This window comes from Chanodichthys erythropterus, chromosome 24 (genome assembly GCF_024489055.1).
Source record: "Chanodichthys erythropterus isolate Z2021 chromosome 24, ASM2448905v1, whole genome shotgun sequence".
In the NCBI taxonomy this organism is placed as follows: Eukaryota; Metazoa; Chordata; class Actinopteri; order Cypriniformes; family Xenocyprididae; genus Chanodichthys; species Chanodichthys erythropterus.
Window position 1 is genome coordinate 30,065,508 of NC_090244.1, and position 24,925 is coordinate 30,090,432.

Genomic DNA, 24,925 nt, shown 5'->3' on the forward strand with positions numbered 1-24,925 from the left:
TCAAGCTATTTTTAGCCAATATCGGCCGATCATGATCAGTGGCCGATCAGTCGGAGCATCACTAATATATATATATATATGTGTTTACACTCACCCCTCACATTTGTATAAAGATTTTATCATATCTTTTCATGTGACAACACTGAAAAAATGACACAATGCTACAATGTAAAGTAGTGAGTGTACAGTGTCAATTTTTTTTAAAAAATATCCAAATTGGGCCCAATTAGCCATTTTTTCTCTCCAGTGTCACATGACTCGTTAGTGTTACAAGGTCTCAGGTGTGAATGAGGAGCAAGTGTGTTAAATTTGGTGTTATCGCTCTCACTCTCTCATACTGGTCACTGGAAGTTCAACATTGCACCTCATGGCAAAGAACTCCCTGAGGATCTGAAAAAAAGGATTGTTGCTCTACATAAAGATGGTGTAGGCTATAAGAAGATTGCCAAGACCTTGAAACTGAGCAGCAGCACGGTGGTCAAGACAATACAGCGGTTTAACAGGACAGGTTCCACATAGAACAGGCCTCGCCATCGTCGACCAAAGAAGTCGAGTGCACGTGCTCAGAGTCATATCCAGAGGCTGTGTTTGGGAAATAGACGTATGTGTGCTGCCAGGATTTCTGCAGAGGTTGAAGGGGTGAGGGGTCAGCCTGTCAGTGCTCAGACCATACACCACACACTACATCGAATTGGTCTGCATGACTGACATCCCAGAAGGAAGCATCTTCTGAAGATGATGCACGAGAAAGCCCGCAAACAGTTTGCTGAAGACAAGCAGACTAAGGACATGGATTACTGGAACCATGTCCTCTGGTCTGATGAGAGCAAGATAAACTTATTTGGTTCAGATGGCGTGTGTGGCGGCAAACACGTGAGGAGTATAAAGACAAGCGTGTCTTGCCTACAGTCAAGCATGGTGGTGGGACTGTCATGGTCTGGGGCCGCATGAGTGCTGCCAGCACTGCGGAGCTACAGTTCATTGAGGGAACCATGAATGAGCAGAGCATGATCCCTCCCTTCGGAGACTGGGCCGCAGGGCAGTATTCCAACATGATAACGACCCCAAACACACCTCCAAGACGACCACTGCCTTGCTAAAGAATTTCTCCAGACTTAAACCCTATTGAGCTTCTGTGGGGCATCCTCAAATGGAAGGTGGAGGAGCGCAAGGTCTCTAACATCCACCAGCTCCATGATGTCATGGAGGAGTGGAAGTGGACTTTGCTTCGTACCTTGCTTTCTGGGACGAGACCCCAGTTCTTTTCCTGGGGTGTTTGGTTGAGAGGGGTCTGTCTCCGCAAGATGATCATGACAGACAAGCCTATCTCAAGACAGATAGGCTATGGGAGCCCATCTTGATTGCCATATAGACTTATGATAGTGTTTTTGGCTTCAGACAATCGTCACACCTGAAGGACTTTATAAGACTTCTCTCTCTCTCTGTTAGAAAATATCAGATTTTGCCAATATCTGACATTCAGAGTCAACATATTGTCATGTTAACTCTGCCTTATCTTGGGTTTGCAGAAGAGGCAGGGAAGATCAGAAAGCAGGAGACCAAGTGTTGGAAACAACTTTTTTTGAGTTTATTGAACAATCTTAGTTGCGTCTATCATCTGACAAGAACTGATTTCACCAGTGTTATTATACCAAGCAAAGGCACTGGGGGAAAAAAAAAAAAATCACTTTTCACTTATAAACAAGTGTAAAATTAAAAATCACTTAATACTGAAATATAAAATGAATACACACACACACACACACACACAAATACAGTAGGTGTGCTCAAGAGCTCAGATTTGATCCTTACATCCTTCACCTTGTTTTGATTTATTTAAACTCTTACACTGTGTCCACACCAGATGTGATGCGATTATGAGATGCGATAAAGTCAATAACAAATTACAGCCAATCAGAAGAGCACGTGGGCGGGCTTTCTTGGCAAGTTTGCGGCAATCGAAAACAAAATTGATAAGTACATAACCAAATTCATGAATATTACACCTTTTTAACATTATTAAAAATACATGCTGAGTTACTGAAACAATCTTTGTCATAGAATACACTTATCTGTTCACAATAAGTTATCAGTTTGAACGTTCTTGTTTCCTTTTATTTATTTTGAAAATCTGAGATGAATTGTCCATTGTTGCTTTTAGTTTACAAAAAACACACAAATTGATATTCAAACTCACATTAGATGCTATTAACATAAAGCACATCAGCTGTACCTGAGATTATCATCACCATACTTTGTGTTGTTGTTCTAGCCACAACTTTGCAGAAAAATAGAAACCGTTTCTGAAATAGAATCATTGCGTGACACCGTCACGGGTAGTTAGGGCACGGTGTTAGGGCCAGATATACTAACAGACTGTGCCAGTGCAAACCCTCTTTTAGCGTTAAAAAACTACTGTTGGGATTTACTAATGACACGCAGTGTAAAATCAGCATTGAAAAGGCATTTGCTGAGTTGTTTTTGGGGCTGATTATATTGCATATGCATTTGTAGGAGTTTTCCTTTCAGACGCAAACTTTATGGGCGGAGAGTATTTAAATGAATCATGCAACATGATTTACTAATGTTTGCCCTTATCAATTTACTGGTATTTGTGCCATTATTTAACACACAAAAAAGCATATCTTAACCCATATTGTGACATGGCTGCAACAGTTGCTGCTAGGAGGAGACACCGCAGAGAACAGAGAGCATGTGGTAAAAGGGAGAAAATATTTTCCACTCGTATTAATTTATTTTGAACGAGGAAGACGTTATCCGTATATTACATGTAACAAGTTGCGCCTGTGTCGACCCGCACCCGATGAGTGCATCAGCTCTGCTTATTTGTGACCCAAAGGCTACTTTGCACTGTTGGTAGATTGCGTTGGTCATTATGTAAATGATTTGACTGCATCTGTGTTCTTTAATTTGCATTAGATCAGCAGTAGATCATGCGCAAAACTTGCCACTCCCATCTGCATGTTTGTGGAATTGCGCTCTCATGCTAATTTTTCACCGTTTAGTAAATCTGGCCCTTAGTCTCAAAGTTTCTCTTTTTTTTTTGTATCACTTTCTCTGGTCAAGTTTTACAATGTTTTCTCTGTTGGCTCATCCAGATTATGTTGACAAGCTCTGAGTTGCTGCTCATGATCTATTCATTGTTGACGAGTGTGACCATCTCCTGCTCCCGAGTGATTGATGCTGGTGCACTGCTGCTTTGTTTCTTGCCACACCATCTGAGGGTAAATAAAATTTGCACATTCAGTAAAACCCAATAACACTGTTAATGACCCATGGGTGGGTAACTGAGAACCGATTCTTATCCAGAACCGGTAGTGTTTTTTGAAAAGAATCAGGCCCGTGCAAAATTTCTAAGTTTCGGTTGTGAAAACGGTTCTGGTATGATGGGTGGGTGAAGTGCGAGGAGCGTATCATTTAATGGGGAGGTCCACCTCATGAATATTATAGCAAGGAATGCACTGAAAAGCACCCAAACTACTCATATGTCAGATATCAATGCAGAGAGGGGTGCACAAAGCTGCACAATTAATGTTTTAAAGATTGCATTTTCGATTTCACCCACATGATCTAATTCCTAAATGACTTGCCTACATTAAACCTTTGACAAAAATAAAATCGCAAAATTCAAATCTGCATTCGTGCTGCCGCTGATTTAGAGAGAGTTGTAATGTTTAGATATATACAGCTTCACAAACAATCTTTTCAAACACACAGTATCAATATTAATATCAATATTATTCAATGTTACAAATATTCCAATTATCACTGAAGTATACAAAAGTTTATCATTCAGAATCTAAATGCTGATGTCTATGTTACCGATCAAAACAGAATAAAACACCTTTTGAAAGTAACAGAGTGCTTCAAATAATGACTGCATTGTTATGCCACTAGGTGGCAACAAATTACTGTTAACACTGTATCTATCACTGAATCTTTCTTTCAGAAACAAGTGAAGTCTTTATGAAAATATTCAGTTTCACCTTTCTGGATCTTACATGTGTGTTCAAGCATCTAATTTGTGTTGAATTTGTCGTAACACTTTAAGGTTAATTTGTTCAAATTAATGTGTAAACTAACATGAACTAACCATGAGCAATACATTTGTTACTCTATTTGTCCATCTTTGTTAACATTAGTTAATAAAAAATTCAACTGTTCATAGTTTGTTCATGTTAGTTCACAGTGCATAAACTAATGTTAACAAATTACACGGATCCACTTTATATTAAGTGGCCTTAACTACTGTGTACTTACATTTAAATTAATAATTTGATACAATGCACTTATTGTGTACATACATGTTTTTACATTGTACTTATATTTTAAAAACACCTGCATGTAATTACATTTATAATTACACTGTTGACCCATCCCTTGACCCTTACCCCTACCCTTAAACCTACCCATACCACCAAAGCTTTCCCTAACCTTACCCGTACCCACCTCAATAGCTGCAAATGTGTTTTGCAATTCAATATGAACCCAATAAGTACATTGTACTTATTTTTTGATGTAAGTACATAGTAGTTAAGGCCACTTAATATAAAGTGGGACCAATTACACTTTTGATTTTAATAATGTTTTAGTAAATGTTGAAATTAACATTAGAGTAATAAATGCTGTAGAAATGTAGCTCATCATTAGTTCATGTTCATTTAGTTAACTGTTAATTAATGAACCTTATTGTAAGTGTTAGCATTTTTTTAATGCATAGTATAATAAACAAAACGTTTGAGTATTGTGTATTGTGAACGTTTTCCCTTACTGTTTTTATTGGTTGCTTAATAATTTGAATGGAAACCGAATCGAAACATGAATCATTAGGAAGAACCGGAATCGGAAGTGGAACTGGAAAATTTCTTACGATTCCCAACCCTACCCATGGGACATCCTTCATTCTTGTGGACATGCAATGTACCATAAGACCACAAATGTACCATTTATTTTCTAAGGGCTAGAAAAACTGTCCCAGGTCTGAGAAATATCAAAACTGACACTAATACAAACATCAGAGTGCTATTTAGCATATAGCACAGTTCATCACGTTCAGGAGCCCACCGCCCTTCCCTCCAAAGGGAAGGTGTATATTTTCATCAAGATGACAACAATGAGATTATTATAGTGTTAATGGTGCATCTGTATGTTAGTGTTAATGGTGTTGTATATGAGTATGGTGTCACTATGACTTAAAGACAAAGATGCCAAAACATTGTTCTACATTTTTATGACCGCTCAAATGTTCAAGATTCATACTTGCACATGAAACACAGATATTACAAAAAACACAGGTGTTGGTATTGTGACAGACATGTAGTATTTTAACATATCTATAATATTTTAATATATATTAATTTGTAATATCTGCATTACAAAAGACATACCTTTTTCTTGCTACAATAACACAGATAAACACAATGAGAACTGCCAACATTGTCAGTAAAATGACCAGCCAGTCTGTAAAAGGATTATAACACATAACATGTTATTTCAAACAAACTGATAAAATCATTTCAGCACAGTTGTGAAAGTCAGAGTGCAAATAACATTTGAGCAATGAGACAACAGCCTACAAAATATATATTTCCATGCTTATCCCTTTTGAGGATCCTCAAATATGTGAGAATAAAGTAGGGCTGTGTATTGCCAAGATCTGGTGATATGATACGTATCACGATACAGGGGTTACGATACGAAATATTGTGATATATTCCGATACTGTAAGAATGGCGCTATATTGTGATATTTCTTGTTTTTGTTTTAATTGTTTTTTTTTTAGAAAGAGGATCTCATTTTAGGGGGAAAAACTGTCATAAAGAACACACCATCATATGCACAAAACCTGACAAAAAACTATTTCATTTAATCAATACAATATCATTTGCATTTATATCACTAATCACTATTTTGTGCAATTTAATTAAAGGGTTAGTACACCTGAAAATGAAAATTCTGTCATTAATTATTCACCCTCATGTCGTTTCACACCCGTAAGACCTTCATTCATCTTCAGAACACAAATAAAGATATTTTTGATGAAATCCGATGGCTCAGTGAGGTCTCCATTGCCAGCAAGACAATTAACTCTTTCGAAGCCCAGAAAGCTACTAAAGACATATTTAAAACAGTTCATGTGACTACAGTGGTTCAACCTTAATGCTATGAAGCAATACTTTTTGTGCGCTATTTGGTTTTTTGGCGCACAAAAAGTATTCTCGACGCTTTATAACATTAAGGTTGAACCACTGAAGTCACATGAACTCTTTTAAATATGTCTTTAGTAGCTTTCTGGGCACTGAAAGTGTGAATTGTCTTTCTGGCAATGGAGGCCTCACTGAGCCATTGGATTTCATCAAAAATATCTTAATTTGTGTTCTGAAGATGAACAAAGGTCTTACGGGTGTGAAACGATACGAGGGTGAGAAATTAATGACAGAATTTTCATTTTTGGGTGAACTAACCCTTTACAGGGAAAATAGTAAAGTGACTGCAGGATTCTTTAGGTGTATTTGTTTTAAAGTTTCACAGTATAACAGTTTTTAATTTCTAAACTGTTTAACCACAGAAAGTGCATAGTCTATTCCATTACTGCATGACTGTTTTAAATATGAAGAGGCTTTCTTACTTAATGGCATGTCCGTATCTGATCCCGAAGATTGGTTGATTGGGTTGACATCTCCTGAAACTGGAGTAACAAAGACAGAAGCACACAGACATCAACAGTTCAAATGAGATGTCAGAAGTCATATCCTGTAACAATTCTTAAAAATAAAGGTTTCAAAAGAGGTTTTCATAGTGATGCAATAGAAGAATCATTTTAGGTTCCCTGAAGAACCTTCCAGTGGTCAGTTCTTAAGAACCACCTTTTCTTAGTGTGAAGAACATTTTAATAATCTAAAGAACCTTTTTTTTCCACTATAAAGAACCTGTAGAGGTTTCATGGATGTCAAAGGTTCTTCATGGAACCATCAATGTCAACAAAGAACCTTTATTTTTAAGTGTAGATACAACCCAGATATGGCAGGATAAAACATTATATTACTTATTAACCTTTTGTCAAACATTAGAGATGAACTGAGATTTGGCTAATATTCCTATAATGAAATGTCACCTGTTTTATTGGCTGGTGTTTCATGACTGGACGTTCTCTCGCTCATTGCCAGCTCTGTGGTGTGTGTAGTTGGTTGTGAGGTTGTGGACTCCTCTGTATGCTCGGTATAGTTTGTATCGTCTGTCTGATCGTTCTCATTGTCCTCCACTGGGCTCACTGTAGCACTGGTTTGTGTCCAGAGATCTGGAGTAGACACTGCATGTGATATATGAATAATTTTAACAGGTTATTACAAAACATTGTGAAAAGTCAAAGTTTTAGGTCAACGCATATAACAGTGAATAGACTGAGCACACAACTGTTTCTTACGTGACTTGCTTGACATTAAAAATAGTTACTCCTTGAGGTCTCGCGTTGTCTGCTGTCTGACACACACACACACACACACACACACACACACACACACACTAAAGCGCATACACAAGCCGCCTCTCTGACAGCTTGCGATCCCTTCAGTTCTCTTTCATGCTTTATTGCACTTGAACGGTCAAATACACACACTGTTATGTCAAAATTAGGTCTTAAAGGGACACCAGCCTAATACAGTAAACCCGCTGCTGTCTGTCAAACAACTATAGATAAAGAGATCCACTTACTGCTCTTAACTAAATAACTTTTGTAGCTTTATTATGAATCTATTATTATTATGAATATATTAAGATTTAGGTTGATATAACTATATATTATCGAGCAAAGAGTTTTGGTTTTTAAATATTGGCTTTTTTTTACATTGATGTTAAAATTACATTGTCAAATTTGTGACATTACTTTTTAAGTAATGCTAAAACACATCGGGCCACTTTCAGAAGTTGCATTGATGAAACAGGGCATCCAACATTTTTTTTTTTTTCTTTCTTTCTTTGATGTTCAAAATTATTTAATCATATTAAATGCATCTCTGGTGGCCTGGAGAGACAGATTGATGGCCCAGTGCAGTTCTGGTATCACATCCAATATTAATGTATTTCACTAGTGATCCTTTCTTTCAATTTTTATTTATTTACTTAGTATTAATTTGTCCACGAAAACCTTATCATTTTGTTTTGTATCTTATTTTTGCTATTTTTGAAAAAAAATTATATCTCCATTGCGTGGTGACGTCACTTCTGTTCAGCCCGCGCTGCGTCCTCAGACCACGTTGAGGAGAGTCAATAATAGGCAGTAATATTATTGTTCACAGTGTTATAAATGTATTAGGAAGTGTTTTACGTATGCATGGATAGATTGGATTTAATAGTTTTAATACCGAGTACAGTGGTTTGAGTATGTGTGTGCGTATATGTGAGTGTGCGCCAACAGAACGTGGTGATTTTAAAGGTGTCCTAGAATTGAAAATTGAATTGACCTCAGCATAGATAAATAATTAGAGTTCAGTACATGGAAATGACATACAGTGAGTCTCAAACACCATTGTTCTCCTTCCTATGCAAATCTCATTTGTTTAAAAGACCTCTGAAGAAAAGGCGACTCTCAACATAACACAGACTGTGATGCAACAGTCGGGATCATTAATATGTACGACCCCAACTTTTGCATATGCCAGCCCATGTTCAAGACATTAGACAATCCAGTATTAACATCTGGAGCTGCACAGACGAATCAACAGACTTCATGCAGGTAAGCAAGCAAGGGCAATAGCGAAAAATGGCAGATGGAGCAATAATAACCAGGATATCCGCGGGGCATTCTACAGGCATTCAATTTTTTTAGATAGTTTTGAAGAAAAAAAGTTCTACGCAAAATATATACATTGGTGTGATACACGCATGGAACCAGTTTGGTAATTGCCTCTGGCCGGTGCGAAATTGCCATAACGCCGGTTTAGACAGTGGCACACTGGGACCTGTAGACAGAAGGCTGCATCAGTGTTGCCAACTTAGCGCCTTTTCAGGCCCCTTTTGTGACTTTTTTCTAAAAAGGATCTAGCTTCCGAGACCCACCGGTACTACAGCAAGAGTGCGAGATTGCTTTCCTGCTGCAGGCGCAGGAAAAGACAGCCATTCAGCCTCTCTGGTTCAGTGTTGAGGATGTGCGCTCTGTCAGAGAACAAATAAAATAGATACTATTGCTTCTAACTAGAGTGATCATTTTACGTGTACATATAGCCAAAATCACAGCAAATGTCTATCTTATGTGTATGGTGATTTGTCAGGCAACGTCTCGATTAACATGTCAGGGCTCGAACTTTACTTTCCCGACCGGAAAAGGACCTGATTAAAACGTCAATACCACAAACAAACAAACAAACAAACAAACAAACAAACAAACAAACAAACAAACAAACAAACAAACAAACAAACAAACAAACAGCAACTTGAGAATCACCAAAACGCAAGTATGACTGATTTTATTCCATTAAGTGTAATGGCGATCGGTAGTGGATAATAATAGGCTGTGTAATGTACTGCTGATAACAAGGTTGTGCTGTTGAGGCTCGCGCAGCATCTGGAGGACCAATGGAAACATGAGCTAATCACAGACAAAAAGAAGGTTAAACATACTGCAGTAAAATTTCGGTAACACTTTAGATTACAGCCCGGAAAGTACTGCGTATTTACAACAAATTTACAGCGTAACTTTCAATAATTATAGTGTAACTATACAGTAAGTATGTGTAAGTATAGGGGAACAATATGTGAAGTATTGGGAATAAAGGGGTAACTACCTGGAAAAATAACAAATTATTTATACTTTTAATATTTTATAACTAAGGGGTACGTATGACATAACTAAGGGGTAAATATGACATTACGGGCCGTAAATTAAAGTGGTGCTTGTTACCCTCTTATTTCATGTAGTTACAGGGTAAGTAATTAATAAAAATAAATAAATAAATAAATAAAAACGCAAACAGTCATATCACTTGGAAAACTTTATTTGAAAAACAACTTATTTCAAAACAGATTTAAAGTTACAACACTTCTTATTTGTTTCTCTTGCTTGGCTTCCTCCTCCTCTTGTTCCTCTTCTTCTTTCTTTCCACTGATGAATCTTAAGAGGGAATCCCATTTGCTATTCTGTATTTAAAAAATACAGAACACCCGGAAATGTGCTCACCGTTTACTCATCTTTTACCCTCATGCCATCTGAGATGTATACGACTTTCCTTCTTAAGATGAACACCAAAAGGATTTTAGGAAAAAAATAAATCATCTGGGAACGCTTTATAATGCAAGCTCACGTGTTCCTAAAAGTCGAAGCATCAAACAGCACAAACAGCAATAACTACAGTAATCCATACGACCCTAATGGATAAATCGATGTCTTCTGAAGTGAAACGATACGTATTTGTAAGAAAAATACCAAATATTAGAATATTTTTAAAACTTTTGACCAGCTGTCTTCTGCGCGTGCATACGAGGGTTGAGAGTTCATGCTTGACGTAACTTGAAGCGTGACATAAGCGTGTTGAGAAACTCACACAGATGTTGGATGTCATCAGTTTTTTTTATTATTTTTTTTTAGTAATGCTCACAACAAAATACACAGAATAACAGACAATGAGAATGAGAAACAAACAAGACAGAACAACAGAGACGGCAGTTCTCGCGCGAGTTTCACACAAATCTCCCGCGAGAACGTCATGAAAGTTTCACTTTGCTCATTTCAATGTGCTTCCTCGAACGCGAAGTCGACTCTCATGCAGGCGCTGGTGACAGTTGGTCGGAAGCGAAAAGATGAATAGCCTAAACCATGAGAAAATTTCGGGGTGTACTGTATTTTCTTATAATACAGAATAGCAACGGGATTCCTTCTTAAGATTCATCAGCTGAGAAACAACAGCAGGAGGAAGCCAAGCGAGAAACAACAAAAACCAAAAAAACGGACAAAACTTGTTACTTTCTGTCAGGACTTTAGAGTTTGAAATGAAAATTTGATTTAAAAAAATTAATAATAAGTGTTGTAGACCTGTTTTTAATAAAGTTGTTTTTAAATAAAGTCAGTGATATCAGATTGTTTGCATTTTATTAATTACTTATCCTGTAACTACATGAAATAAGAGGGTAACAAGCTCCACTTTAATTTACGGCCCGTAATGTCATATTTACCCCTTAGTTATATGTCATAAGTACCCCTTAGATATAAAATATTTACAGTATAAATCATTTGTTATTATCCTGGTTGTTACCCCTTTATTCCCAATACTTCACATATTGTTCCCCTATACTTACACATACTGACTGTATAGTTACACTATAATTCTTAAAAAGTTATGCTTTAAATTCGTTGTAATTATGCAGTACTTTCTGGGCTGTAATCTAAAGCGTTACCAAAAATTCAAAATGTGGAGTTTTTATAATTTTATACTGGTAAGCAAAACCACACAACCAAGAATGCTGTTTTCCTAAACAGGCTACCATCATGATTAAAAATGTGACACTGATTTCATGCAACAGTTCAGTTATCAAGTAGTTAATATTAAGTCACTTACATTTTAGAAGGAACATTGACTGTTTTTATACTATTTTAGCAGTGAAAATATCACAGTACCAAAGCAAAACACTTAGCCTTGTTTTCATTACTGAATGATACAGCAATTTGAACAAATTTATATTTCTACCACAAAAAACAGCTATTTTTTTCTGGACAAGCAACTGTTTTACTCATACAAGTGAATGACCGATTTACACGTGTCCACATAAAAAGTCCTAATGTCGAGCCCTGTGTAATCTTAATGGGCCGCATTTCAGTCATCATTTCATATTGTCTGACCACCAAAACAGAAAAAAATATATAGATGAAACAATTTCATTGGGAGTTTGGCTGTGTTAAAATATATAATGTGAGCAAATGGTTAGCAGCAGAGAAGCAAACATGTAAAGGGCTGACACTTGGCAGAATGCGAATGCAACAATGACATGATGAATTTTCTAAATGCTGTATGTTGTCATCTATCGACATTTAGCGGCATATATTTATGCCATTAAAAAGTTTAAAAATTGGCATTAAAAAGTATATTTAATTCATATTTACCTTTTTTTTTTTCAAAAGTATATTTACCTCATGATCCGAGGTAAATATACTGTACGACATCACAGCTGAACATAAGTTTTATAACTATGTTTGACTCACCTTGGCAGATGACTCCAGCCTCTTCACTGTGCCCACAGTTATGTGTTCCCCATCCACTTGAAGAACAGTCTTTCAGAGTAGATTCATCCCCATGGCACTGGACATCATCTAACCATATTTTTCCAGAACCTTTTCCAAAATGAGCATTACTCGTTGCCTCTATAACACTCCCACAGCCCAGTTCTCTACACACCACTGCCGCATCTGTAGAATTCCAGGAATCATCACACACTGTTCCCCATGTTCCATTGTGGAGAACCTCCACTCTTCCAGAACAGAGGTTGGGTCCATTCACCAACCTGACAACTGTTAATCAAACAACAATTTTAAGAACAGGTCATCAGTTGTGACATTACTCTGGTATGAATTATAGCTACAGTTAGTATTAAGCTACACATGACAATCATTTAGATTTGTAGCATCTGCACAGGATCAGATTAGCAAGCCAATTATACAGGTGCTGGTCATATAATTAGAATATCATCAAAAAGTTGATTTATTTCACTAATTCCATTAAAAAAGTGAAACTTGTATATTATATTCATTCATTTAGACACAGACTGATATATTTCAAATGTTTATTTCTTTTAATTTTGATGATTATAACTGACAACTAAGGAAAATCCCAAATTCAGTATCTCAGAAAATTAGAATATTGTGAAAAGGTTCAATATTGAAGACACCTGGTGCCACACTCTAATCAGCTAATTAACTCAATGTCCAAGCACATTAATAGAGAGGCGAAGGGAAGGAAAAGATGTGGTAGAAAAAAAAGTGTACAAGCAATAGGGATAACCACACCCTGCAGAGGATTGTGAAACAAAACCCATTCAAAAATGTGGGGGAGATTCACAAAGAGTGGACTGCAGCTGGAGTCAGTGCTTCAAGAACCACTACGCACAGACGTATGCAAGACATGGGTGAATAAATGTTTGTTCCTCTGTAACATTCACGCTCCTCCAACTGACCTGAGAAACATTTTCCTAGGGAATATTTCAGCAGATATTATGTGTGTCCAGTATTTCTGTCGACGGAACCAGCATTACCAATCATTCATGAATGAATCATTCTTTTGTTTCCATTATTTCTTTTCCGTGAATTGGCCAAACACGCTTGCATGATCTGAAACGATTTGGATTAATTCGGACCGCTCTGTCACTGAATCATAGTTGTTTTCTCAGACAGTAACAACAAATACAGAACAAATATCGCTGTTTTCAAGTGTTTCACTAGTTTACTTTGAACTATGGAAACAAAAGTTTAAAGGAGCTGAGTTTATTCCCGGTCACCATTGTTAAACAGCATTGCAACATCTAGTGAGAAGTGTTTCAATTCGACACACACCTCTCGTTTACAAACTACAAATCACTCGATGATTAAACTATGTTATAGCCATTTATATTGCAATATATTTATTAGGTGGGTAGGGGAATCTACAATTCATGTCTTTGTTAGGGTGTAGTTTTTACCTGTGTTTAGTTGTTTTTTTATAAGTCTATATAACATATCATAATATAAAATCATTTGAGAGTGGTAGTTAGCAGCCATGTATGTATGTTGTATGTTTTTACCTGTGGTTACCAAGTCTCACTGTGAGAATATTTTCATTTAAGCCTAATAATTAATAAAATAATTTTTACCAATAAGACATTCCGAAAACAGAAGGTCACACCTGAACACACAGTCCAGAAACGGAAGGGCAAAGGTCACACCTGTCATCAATCAAAATCATTTTGACATTAGCTAACCCATATAACTACTCAGGGGCTATTTTGCAAAAGTATAGGTTTCCAAGACAAAAAAAGTTATATTATTTGTATAAAACTTCTCAGAAATGAGGCTTTGAGTTTAGTCTAAAAAATTTTTAGTAAAAAGTTAGACTTTTGTAAGAGTAGGATCTTTGTCTAAAAAAGCTGAAATCGGTAAAGTATAAGACTCACTCTTAAGCACGGGTTGAAGTGACGGCTGACATAAGGACTACAACAGGATTTCTACATTGTGGACTATTTTGTGTTCAAGAGTTTAAAGCCATGGCATAAGACTTATGGTAATTTCCCACTTTCAAAATGTACACACAGAGGATAACAGGAGGATATTTACATCAAGAAAAACTGGACAGTCATTTTCATTTACTTTTTTCAGAACCTGCTGAAACTCTCACTGGTTTTCTTTTGAAATGCTGAAATTTGCAGCTGCCCTGTAGCATATGTCTCTCCAACCAACAAAGAGTTTCTCATCATTCCCTCATGATTACCACAGTAACCGCAGAATCTTGTGAAAACCATTATTTGGGCAGGGTGTGAGCTTTCATTTCCTGCTTATGTGGTACAACACAAAGAGATGTGCAAAAGCTTCATGTGAGGAATAAATCATCTGGAAACAACATTACACATTCCCCACCATTATATTTCTCTCGCATGTATTTAGCCTGTCATTTCATTACACTGGGTATTTAAACAGTCTAAACTCCTCTGGCTCTCTTCTGGTTTGCTCTTTGAATCATTATTTTTTTGTAGTGCTTTAAAGAAGAACACTTATTTTGATTTTTTGAGTAATGCACTATGCAAAATGTATTTTAATTTCAACTTAAGTGTATTGTCCAAAATTACATTTTTGTTTGTTTTGTTTTGTTTTTTTATGTGTTTAGTCTTTAAAATTTATGGTGTGACTTAATGCACTTGGAGTGTCAGTTTTCTACATATTTGACAGTGTCATTTATGAGAAGAGTACTGTATTTGTGCTTAATGTAATAGTAATGTAGCCTATTGTACTTTAATACTTTTAACTGCAGAAAAAAGGTTTGGTAGTGACATTCAATAAAAGTTTCAGACTTTTGAACACATTTACACATTCCCTAGAAGTGTGGTTAAATCAGTCTCAGACAATGGACTAAAACTGTCTCAGTAGTGACATGAAAATGATGATTTAAAATGGAAAAAATTGCAAAAATTATTTCAATATCATTTTCACAAACTGAAATTTAGGGGTTTGGGACTATGGAAGCTTAAGTGTAGCAATATTCAATTTGCCATTCAATTTTACATTTGCTATTTCCATTAGTTTTAATATTTAATTTAAACATATCTCAACGCAAAATTAAAATGAAAATACAGAAATACAGAAACAGTTTAACATTTTCAAGCAAAAAATTATCATTTAAATGTTATTTTTTTCTTAATTGCATTTACACTCACAGTTAAAACAAGTGTGATTGTATTTTCATTAAATGAATGTAGCAAAAATTCAGTGTGGATTTGAAAATGTATTCTGAGCCGATCACGTTTCTCTGTTTCTCGTGTCTCGTTTCGCGTGACATTTCTCTTTGTTGTGCTCTACTTCCTCTGCCTGTAAATGCCCCTGCTCTTCATAGCTCTGCTGCCGCCATATTTTCAACACCTGGCCCCGCCTTAACGCAGTGATTGACAGGGCGGGGCAGGGATGCGTTTGGCTCGAAATGCATTTTCAAATGAATGAATGAATGAATGAAAAATTTTGTTACAATTTTTCCTTGAACATTTTAAACCTATATAACCATTTCTGTGATACATTTTCTTTTTAAATTTGCATATTATAAAGCATTAAAATATATGTTTAAATTATATGTTAAAACTAGTGTAGGAAATAGCAAATGTAAAGTATATTACTATATACTATATTACTATTAATTATATTATTGTTTTGCTCCAAACATTGCACATATTGTATATTGTATGGAAAATGTAAATTTAAATACAGAAATGCATTGCTATTTTACATATTGCATTGCCATTTGCATATTACATTTCAAATTGAATATTGCTACACTTAAAGCTGCTGTCCGCGATTTTTGGCCCTCTAGCGGTTAATAAACAGAACTGCACGCGTCTTGCGGAGGAACATTCCGGAGGAACCACCCGTCCTTCTGACGCACAACTTCCGGTTCAACGCTGCTCAATGCTGCTGTCTGCCAGCTGTCTGATATACGCTCTGAGCTTCGTGGAGTTTATCCTAAATCCTTCTCTTTATTCCTATTCACATAATATAACTTTCTTATTTTTCACTAGATTTCTTAACCTATTGCATAGTATTACTAAACGGAACGATTTATTACTAGCAATCCACCAGCGTAATCACCTAGTGTTAGCCATAGCCCGCTAGCCTGCTAGCTACCGTCTACTTTCTTTTTTCCTCTAAACCAACCTTCCTTGTCGATTGAATGGCGGATTTATCCAATGTATGTTATTCTGATCTGTCCTCGCCAGATCGGGAAGCTGTGGAGACGTTGCTGCCCGGCATTCATCGATCCACCGCGAGGTACAGCGTCCCGCACATCACCCTCGCCCCAGGCACCGGCAAGCGACCGAGACATCCAGCCAGCGAGTCCCGTGTGCGTTGCAGTTTTTCAGACGGCGTTCATCAAACACACGGTCAGACATGTCCGACGATTATCATGTGTAGTAAATGCAACATGTACAGCTTAGCTCTTTCTGTCAGCAGTGAGACTTACACATGTGATAAATGCAGGGATATTGTCAGGCTGACAGAGAGAATCTCAGAATTAGAGACACGCATCCAAACTTTAATTGAGGATAGTGAGAATGAAAGGGCCTTAGATACTGCTTTGGATGCGACTAGCCTAGTAAACACTGCACATTCAGTTCCGGTCGTAGAAGCCACGCAGCAGGCTAACTGGGTGACAGTGAGGCGACATAGTGGCAAGAACAAACACCACTCTTCCGTTCCGATTAGAACATCAAACAGGTTCTCCCCACTCAGTGACGCACCCACTGAGAATCCTGTTGAAAGTGCCCTAGTAATTGGCGATTCTATTACACGGAACGTGAAAATAGAGACACCAGCCACCATAGTCACATGTTTGCCGGGGGCCAGAGCACCTGACATCAAAGCAAATTTAAAAGTGCTGGCTAATGCTAAACGTAAATATTCTAAAATCATTATTCACGTCGGCACAAATGATGTCCGACTTCGCCAGTCGGAGATCACTAAAATTAACATTAAAGAGGTGTGTGAACTCGCAAATTCAATGTCAGCAGAAGTAATTTGTTCTGGCCCTCTTCCTGTTCGTCGGAGTGATGAGATAGTTAGCAGGTTATCATCACTCAATGGCTGGCTGTCTAAGTGGTGTGCGCAGAATAATATAGGTTTCATAGACAATTGGAAAAGCTTTTGGGGCAGACCTGATCTGTTGAAAAGAGATGATATTCATCCCTCCCGGGATGGTGCTGCTCTTCTGTCTAGAAATTTGGCAAATAGTCTTAGAGCTGAAACATGACAAACCAGGGCCCAGATCAGGACGCAGACAAACTGGCTAAACCGACCGTCTGCTAGCCGCCTCACGTCACAGAACTCAGATAATTCACAGCACATAGAAACTCTTACACCTAGATATTATCACATAGAGACTGTGTCTGTACCTTGAACTAGTAAATACAAAAAACTTCCGAAACCTTTTACGGGTAAAAATTTAATTGATGTTCAAAAAATTAAAATCACAGATAAATCAGATAAACAAATGATAAAGCTTGGGTTACTGAATATTAGATCTATTTCTTCAAAAGCACTTATTGTAAATGAAATTATGACAGACAATAAACTAGACTTGCTGTGTTTGACAGAAACCTGGCTAAAACCAGACGATTACATTACTTTAAATGAATCTAGTCCTCAAGGTTATGATTATCGACACAATCCTCGACAGAAAGGCAAAGGGGGAAGTGTTGCTGTAATTTATAGTAATATATTCAGAATCATTCAAAAGAATTTCAAATATAATTCCTTTGAAGTGATGGTGCTTTATGTAACATTATGTAAGTTGACATTTGTGCTGGCTACTGTATACAGGCCACCAGGGCACCATACTGACTTTATCAAAGAATTTGCTGAGTTTCTATCAGAGTTAGTACTGGCTGCGGATAACGTCCTTGTTGTTGGTGATTTTATTATCCATGTAGATAATAATAAAGACGCATTTGGATTGGCATTTGCAGACATTTTAAACTCTATTGGAGTTAGACAACACGTGTCAGGACACACTCATTGTCATAATCATACCCTAGATCTAATACTGTCGCATGGAATTGATATTGATGCTGTTGAAATTCTACAGCAGAGCGATGATATATCAGATCATTATTTAGTCTCGTGTATAATACAATTAGCCAAGTGTACAAAACCACCACCCAGCCATAAATATTGTAGAACCATCACGTCTACCACTAAAGATTGCTTTATAAATAATCTCCCCGAGCAGTTTCATCACCTTAATATACCTGACAACTTAGCAGAACTCGATGCTGCAACAGAAACTATTGGCTCTCTCTTTTCCAGCACATTAGATGCAGTTGCTCCTTTACGTCTAAAGAAGATTAAGGAAACTAATCCAACGCCGTGGTATGATGAGCACACTCGGGCCCTAAAACGAGCTGTTAGAAAACCTGAACATAGTTGGAAGAAAACAAAACTAGAAGTGTTTCGCCTTTCGTGGAAAGAAAAAATGATTGAGTACAGAACGGCTATAAGAAATGCTAGATTTACTTATTTTTCAAATCTTTTAATAGAAAACAAACATAATCCTAGGTATTTATTTGACACAGTGGCTAAATTAACTAGAAACAGAGATTCAGCTGCTGACATTTCCATAGAGCACAGCAGTAATGACTTTATGAACTTCTTTAATTGCAAGATTGATAATTTTAGAGAGAAAATTATAAACATGCAACCGTCTACAGTTTCGCTTCAGACAGTGCACTGTAGTGTCCCTGAGGTAAAACTAGAATCATTTGCCGCTATAGGAGAGGAAGAATTATCTAAACTTATCAAATCATCAAAATCAACGACATGTATGTTAGACCCAATGCCGACTAAACTGCTGAAAGAAATGCTTCCAGAGGTCGTAGGTCCACTTCTTGATATAATTAATTCATCTTTAACACTAGGACACGTGCCAAAAACCTTTAAGCAGGCTATTATTATTAAACCTCTTATTAAAAAACCTCAACTAGATCCGAGAGATTTAGTAAATTACAGGCAAATCTCGAATCTACCTTTTCTGTCAAAGATACTAGAAAAGGCAGTTTCAACACAACTGTGCTCCTTTTTAGAAAGAAATGGAATCTGTGAGGATTTCCAGTCAGGATTTAGACCGTACCATAGTACTGAGACTGCTCTCGTTAGAGTTACAAACGATCTACTCCTATCATCCGATCGTGGCTGTATTTCTCTATTAGTGTTATTAGATCTCAGTGCTGCTTTTGACACTATCGATCATAACATTCTTTTAAAAAGACTTGAAAACTATATTGGCATTAGTGGAATTGCTTTGGCATGGTTCAAATCTTACTTATCTGACCGTTATCAGTCTGTAGTAGTTAATGAAGAGATGTCGTATCGATCACAGGTTCAATATAATAATAATAATAGCTCATTTCAATATGGAGTACCACAAGGCTCAGTACTAGGACCGTTGCTTTTCACTCTGTACATGCTGCCCTTAGGAGAGATAATTAGGAAGCATGGTGTTAGTTTTCACTGCTACGCTGACGATACTCAGCTCTATATTTCCTCGCGCCCTGACGAAACCTACAAATTCACAAAACTAACAGAATGCATAGCTGACATTAAAAACTGGATGACAAGAAATTTCTTATTATTAAATTCAGAAAATACTGATACAAAACCAAAAACTTCCTCACGAAAAAACCTTGAATACTCTCTAACACTTGACGGGTGCTCCATTAAATCTTCGTCCTCAGTTAGGAACCTGGGTGTGCTCTTTGATACCAATCTTTCATTTGAAAGTCATGTTTCTAGTATCTGTAAAACCGCCTTCTTCCATCTAAAAAATATATCTAAATTACGACATATGCTCTCAATGACAAATGCGGAACAGTTGGTTCATGCATTCATGACCTCAAGACTAGATTATTGTAACGCTCTACTGGGTGGTTGTTCTGCTCGGCTTTTAAACAGACTACAGTTGGTCCAAAATGTGGCAGCTAGAGTTCTTACTAGAACCAGAAAGTATGACCATATTAGCCCAGTTCTGTCAACATTACATTGGCTCCCTATTAAACATCGTATAGATTTTAAAATCTTGCTACTTACTTATAAAGCTCTAAATGGTTTAGCTCCCCAGTACCTAAGTGAGCTCTTAATGCATTATAGTCCTTCACGTCTATTGCGATCTCAGAATTCAGGCCAGTTGATAATACCCAGAATATCAAAATCAACTGAAGGCGGCAGATCCTTTTCCTATTTAGCACCTAAACTCTGGAACAATCTTCCTAGCATTGTTCGGGAAGCAGACACACTCTGTCAGTTTAAATCTAGACTAAAAACCCATCTCTTTACTCTTGCATACACATAACACATTATCAATACATTAACATTTTTCAAATCCGTTAAAGGATTGTTACGCTGCAATAATTAGGTCGGCCGGAACCGAGAACATTTCCTATAACACTAGATATACCTGTACATCAGAATAAGAATGGCATTTACGCTAATATCTGTCTCTCTGCTTATCCTGAGGTTTGCCGGGTGCTGGATCCAGGCCGTATCCAGATCAGATGGAGAACCTGTGTCTGGACCTGACTACAACGTAGCCCAGGAGACAATGGGCCTACAGATCCAGTTATGGCTGCATCTATAATTCAGATTTTTAATCCCCGTATCCGCTTACATATATTTATATGTAATCTATTTTTAATCTCAATAATAAAAATGTATAATTCAGATTTTGATCTCCATATCCATTTACATATATTATATATATATCTTCCCAGGGGTTTTTTCCCTCCTAGGACTTTTTTTCCCAGTGCTAGCACACTGGGTTTTTCTCCTAGGGGGTTTTTTCCACCCCTGGGAGTCAGCCGACATTGGCTTAATGTAGCACCATCTTGTATATGTTACATATTACCACGCTTGTTTGTACAGCTTATTTTAACCACTTCCCTTTTTTCTGTGCTTCTAATATGTAAATCTGCTTTGAAACAATTACCAATTGTAAAAGCGCTATATAAATAAATTTGACTTGACTTGACTTGACATTCTAGCCAGAGCTACTTTTCTCTGTGTATGTCTATGGCGAGTCACGCAGTTACTGTAATACTCTGCGGTGAGTCCTACCAGTCCGGTCTGAAATAGTCTGAATATAAACACTTATTATAAGTGTACCATAATGATTCAGGATAAGACAGAAACACGGTTTGGAAAATGGATTAATGTTGTATCTTCTCATTATATAATTTTTGTACGTTTTTAACACAAAAAAGTTACGGCCTGCAGCTTTAAGCATCCATATTGAAGTAGTGACACAGTAAGCAGGGAAATCTATTTAGAGCACCTTATTTTATTGATTAGAATATCAATATTTGGCACCAGCATATTGATTCTCATATCGCACAGAGAAGGACAGCGATATATCGCTGTATAGATATTTTGTCCCACACCTAATAAGAAGTACACTTTAAAGTGCACTTCTTTTTTCACAAGGGCAAGCAGCAGCACTGCTCCATTCATAGTCAATAATACACAAAGACATGATCCCTCTGACGGGTTTTCTCACCTGCGGTCGCCTCTGATCTGGAGGAGGCCAGCAATCCAGACACGAGTCCCAGCAGCACCATCCACATCCTGATGAATCTGAAGCACTGCTCTTCAATCCAGAAGACACTTTGCTACCTGTAGAACAGAGCTGGGATAGAGTTTGCTGTAAGTTTGGAGTATTGTGAGTAGAGATTTCAGTGTCAGCACAAATAAAGAGGAAAGGGTAGTGCGTGTTTGAACACTCCTTTCTACTCCTCCTCTATCGCGTTTTCTCTCTCTCTCCTTCAAGTGTGTTCAGAGAGTGAATTTGTTTGTCTGTACAACACTGACTGTCATGATTGCTGATTCATCCTTCACCTCATGATCTACTATAAGCTACAGCTTTCTCTCCTCACAGTTCACATGTACTATATGTGGAGTCACATGAAATAAAAGCAATGCACTAAATGAAACTGGAGTTCCAGAGAAGAGCAGTCAGATTCATGCAAAGATGAAAAAAAAAAAAAAAAAAATTGGCAAGTTAAATGTTAAAGTTCCAAACTACTGTCAGCTTACACATATATATATATATATATATATATATATATATATATATATATATATATATATATATATATATATATATATATATAAAAAACAGAAATAAAAATGATTGAGTGACAGATTGTGATTGTCCAATGAGGCTTCAGCCTGGTGGAGAGGGCGGAGCACAAGGAAAAAACTTTGAGTGAAGGTGGAAGTGGAGAATCACTTTCATCATGTTCAAAGTGAAACTGATGACGCAGACAAAAATAAACAGATTAATATTGTTTAGGTCTGCCAGACTTTCGCTGACTGTTTCAATTAACTGCTTTACATGTATTCTATGAATCACAGGAACGCACATCTGACAAATGATTGTAAAATCAAATTTAGGTAGGCCCAACGTCTCTATTATTTATTTACGTACTTGTTTGTTTATTGTTTCTGCAGGTTTGGCCCTTTATATCTCAGTTTATTTTTGTTAACTGGAATGTGTGCAAAGGATTGTGGGTGATTTAAGGCCGTGAAGGATACATCCGATGCATCCTTGAAGTTCCAGCCTTCCAGTTCTAGTTCCTGTTGTTGTTGTTTTTTCCCTAGTCATGGTCTGATTTTTCAGCATGTCTAGCATTCAACATATTGATACATTGTTAAATCAACTGTTTGTATTAATCTTTGAAATTTTGCAGGTGCATTTCGTAACCCGAATGCTATCACGTGATATTGCATGAAGCAGTCCGGCATTACGAAAGCAGAGATGTCAGAAGCATGAGATGTTAGCGGGACCTGCCAATACCCTTTCAATAATTCCAGCTTGTCGATGCAGTCTTCCATTCTGGGTAATGGGTAACAGTCAGGTACTGTAACTGCATTTACATGATGGCAGTCGGTGCAAAAATGAAACGAACCATCTGGCTTGTGCACTAAAAGGCAAGGATAACTCCAGAACTACTATGTTTAGCTAACCCATTCTGCAACAAATATTAAGTTTCTTTTTTATAATGGATCTCTTAACAGCGATAACCCGATATGCATGTTGCTTAATAGAGAATGCACCATCAACATAAATATCGTGTTGCAACACGGTAGTTTGCGACGGAACATCTCCGAATAAAGTAATAACACCAACAATGTCTTGCCTCTGATGTTCAGGTAAATGAGAGAGATGTGTTGACAAACTTTTTAAAATTTCAGAATTGTCCAACTTGGCACACTGTTGAGAAGTATTATACAGGATTATGTCATCATCTGCACTGGCGTGACTGGCGCTTTCTGTTGGGAGTTCGGATAACATAATCAGTCTCACTGATTTTTCTCAACACAATGTATGGTCCTGAGAACTGCGCAGATAAGGCAGAACCCTGAATAGGCAGCAACACTAATACTTCATCCCCAGGTTGAAAAGAACGATACTCAGACCTGACAGAATAGTGTTCCTTCATTTTAGACTAAGCAGTTGCTAAAGATTTTTGTGCAAAAGTACATGCATAATGCAATCGTTCATGAAAACGACTAATATAATCCAGAATATGCATCTCTGAATTCGAGAACTTTTAATGGTCCTCTCACCGTGTGTCCAAACACTAACTGAGCTGGACTGAATCCCAAGGATTCTTGCACAGTTTCCTCAGATTGTGAATAACACTAGAGGAACACCCTCATCCTAATCGTTTCCAGTTTCCAAGCAATATTTTCTCAACATAGATTTTAATGTTTGATGGAATCTTTCAACAGCTCCTTGGCTTTCAGGATGGTAAGCGCTGGACACTCTGTGTTCTATTGATAGTGACTTTAAAACTTGTGCAAAAAGTCGTGATAGTAAATTTGTTCCCTGGTCAGTCTGTATAACTTTAGGGAGACCAAATGTGGAGACAAATTTGAGCAACGTTTTTACGTTAACTGGAGGAGTTATTTTTCTCAAAGGCGCTGCCTCAGGAAATTTAGTAACTCTATACATGATAGTGCACAAAAATTGATTACCACACTTCGTTTTAGGTAATGGTCTGACACAGTCGACAAGCACCTGTTCAAATGCCTCACCCATTACAGCGATAGGTGAAAGATGAGCGGGTGGAATCAGCTGATTCTGTTTTCCCGTTGGCAAGTTTGAAATTTAGCAACATCTCTCTTTATTCCTGGCCAAACTACTCACTAGGAACAACAATTTGATAGACTTCACTCCAGTCCAGGTCTGTGTCAACCACAGAACTCCACTTGCGCATCTACATTCCACCCTCTAAAAAATATCCAATGTTTCTGTTTTCAACAGCATCAGGGCTAACAACGATAGAGAAACATTTGCTTAAGGTCTGATCTTGTTTCTGTGCAGCAATAATCTTGTCTCGAGTTACAGGCAGCTTTAAGTTAATAAACTCATTTTCAGTGTGTCAGTAACTTCCAGCATGGGCATGACTCTACCCCCAGCTAGGTCATTCCCCAAGATGAAGGAACAGTGTCATATTTTAAACTTTCCTCCAAAAGTAAAGTCGAGAAAACCTCTTGTGCCTTACCTACCAATTTGCACTGAAGTAAAATTGTCCATGCTTCTTTTGGCCAACAAAGTGAAGTCACGATACGTTCAAAGGCATTAAAATAGGAGTCAACCTTGGTTTACCTAAAATGAGGTACTAACGTAATATATTTACCAAC

The 24,925-nt window shown here is 37.2% G+C and overlaps 1 protein-coding gene across 1 annotated transcript; it reads right to left on the reverse strand.

Annotated features, from left to right (window-relative positions):
- Nucleotides 1-1,613: 1,613 nt before the first annotated feature.
- Nucleotides 1,614-24,925, reverse strand: LOC137015342 (scavenger receptor cysteine-rich domain-containing group B protein-like). Its single transcript, XM_067380241.1, has 7 exons — nucleotides 24,791-24,925; nucleotides 21,774-21,902; nucleotides 12,209-12,514; nucleotides 7,136-7,330; nucleotides 6,650-6,709; nucleotides 5,409-5,481; nucleotides 1,614-3,239 (listed from the first exon to the last, which is right to left on the reverse strand). Exons 2-7 carry the CDS (start codon nucleotides 21,838-21,840, stop codon nucleotides 3,155-3,157), a joined length of 786 nt encoding a protein of 261 aa, XP_067236342.1. The 5' UTR covers nucleotides 21,841-21,902; nucleotides 24,791-24,925; the 3' UTR covers nucleotides 1,614-3,154.